The following is a 1,656-nucleotide window of genomic DNA, read 5'->3' on the forward strand; positions in this document are numbered from 1 at the left end:
TCAATTTATTATTTGTTTAGTTTAAAACAGATATATTTTATACAAATTACATATCTAAGTGTATTTTTATAACGTTTATCAAGTTAGGTAGGACATTATTAACAGGAACACATGGTGAATGATTTAATCAGCAGTGGAGACATCATATTCAGAGTATATCTAGTCACATGTTTGGATGAAAAATGTATCAACAGCTGATAAATTACATGTATATGCCAATAGGGTCGCAGTTATTTAACTAATTGGATAGCATACGATAAAAATTATCTTTATTTATTTCAAAATGATATATGATTTGATTTATAGGGTTAGACGTTGATGTGTACCTCGCAGTGTTTCAGTTATTTATCCTAATTGTGACTTTTGCTTTTAATACTGGTTTTCCTTTAGATGGTCAAAACCCGCAGATCAGTGGCACGACACCGAGTAAAGGCCATTACCTAACAATAGATGACAAAATTGAAATCATCCATGATTTAGAGAAGATACGAGATGAATTTCGCAACGAACAGAAGAACACTATTAATATTCTAACGTCACAGATGCGACAACGTCTAGAAGATATCGTCTTAAAAGTGACACCGGAAATTACGTTAGAGTGTTGGAGAAAAACAATACGGACTTGAGCAGAAAGTTGGATTCTTTGCAGCTAAGTTTTATGTCCTCTCAAAATGAGACGAAAGAACGAAACACGACAATTGAAGGCATTGAAGGAATTACAAGGTATACAACAATTGAATACCCTAAAAACTGTTCAAGAGAAAGTACGTACTCTTGATTCTTCTGTACATTCCTTACTTAACAATGAACTTGCTCGAAATCAGGACTTTTTAGCTCTTCATAACATTACAACTAATTCTATGAATCTAATGAACGAATTGGAAAAAGGAACAAGAAACAAATTTCTTACACTTGAAAGTCTCGAAGTCAAGCATGGTAATAGCATCGATTCAATTTATAACAAAACGATTCAATCAGAGAGTAGAATAAATACCTTAGAAAATACAATCACTGCAAACATTTCGAGTTTGAAAGAACATCAGATACTTACACGGGACAATAATAAAAGAGTGGCGCTCACTGCATGTGGTGGTGGTAATGGCATTTCATCTGGAACAGCATTGACGTTTGATTCAGTAAAGAGTAGTTACGGCATATCTAATCTGGCTTCTTTTAAATCAACTGGATATTTTACTTGCGAAACTCCAGGTCTTTATCTTATATCAGTAGTAATAATGACGCACACGGATGATGCTAATGTTTATATCAACAAGAACAACAATCACGTTATTTATGCGTACATTAGCGATAGTCAATCAGCAAGTAGTCCAGCAGTTCTAGTGACTGGGTTGGAAATAGGTGACACTATAAACATCACACCTGCTAAGTATATGTATGTTTATTCAGACCGATCATGTGTCACGATTGTTAAAGTTGCATAGAATATATACGCTATTCCACATATTATGATGATTGCTTTATTTTGCATTTTTCAAATGCAACGATTGATTCGATGAGTATACTTAAAATCATATGTGTTGATCACATATATGTAATATTTTAGAATAGGCATTTGACTTGTATTATGATACTATATAACAAAACTCTGTATTTTGTTTACTGCCCTTTTTCAGAATATCAAACACTACAAACACT

The 1,656-nt window shown here is 33.0% G+C and overlaps 1 protein-coding gene across 1 annotated transcript; it reads left to right on the forward strand.

The window, feature by feature from the left end:
- The first annotated feature begins 671 nt into the window (after positions 1-671).
- On the forward strand, positions 672-1,442 carry LOC134726524 (uncharacterized). Its single transcript, XM_063590930.1, has one exon. It carries the CDS (start codon positions 672-674, stop codon positions 1,440-1,442), a length of 771 nt encoding a protein of 256 aa, XP_063447000.1.
- The last annotated feature ends 214 nt before the right edge of the window (positions 1,443-1,656 follow it).

The sequence above is a fragment of the Mytilus trossulus genome, chromosome 7, assembly GCF_036588685.1.
Source record: "Mytilus trossulus isolate FHL-02 chromosome 7, PNRI_Mtr1.1.1.hap1, whole genome shotgun sequence".
Taxonomy (NCBI): Eukaryota; Metazoa; Mollusca; class Bivalvia; order Mytilida; family Mytilidae; genus Mytilus; species Mytilus trossulus.

Excerpts from the sequence above, each read along its gene's own strand:
- LOC134726524 (XM_063590930.1), top strand. The coding sequence starts at position 672 with ATGAGACGAAAGAACGAAACACGACAATTGAAGGCATTGAAGGAATTA.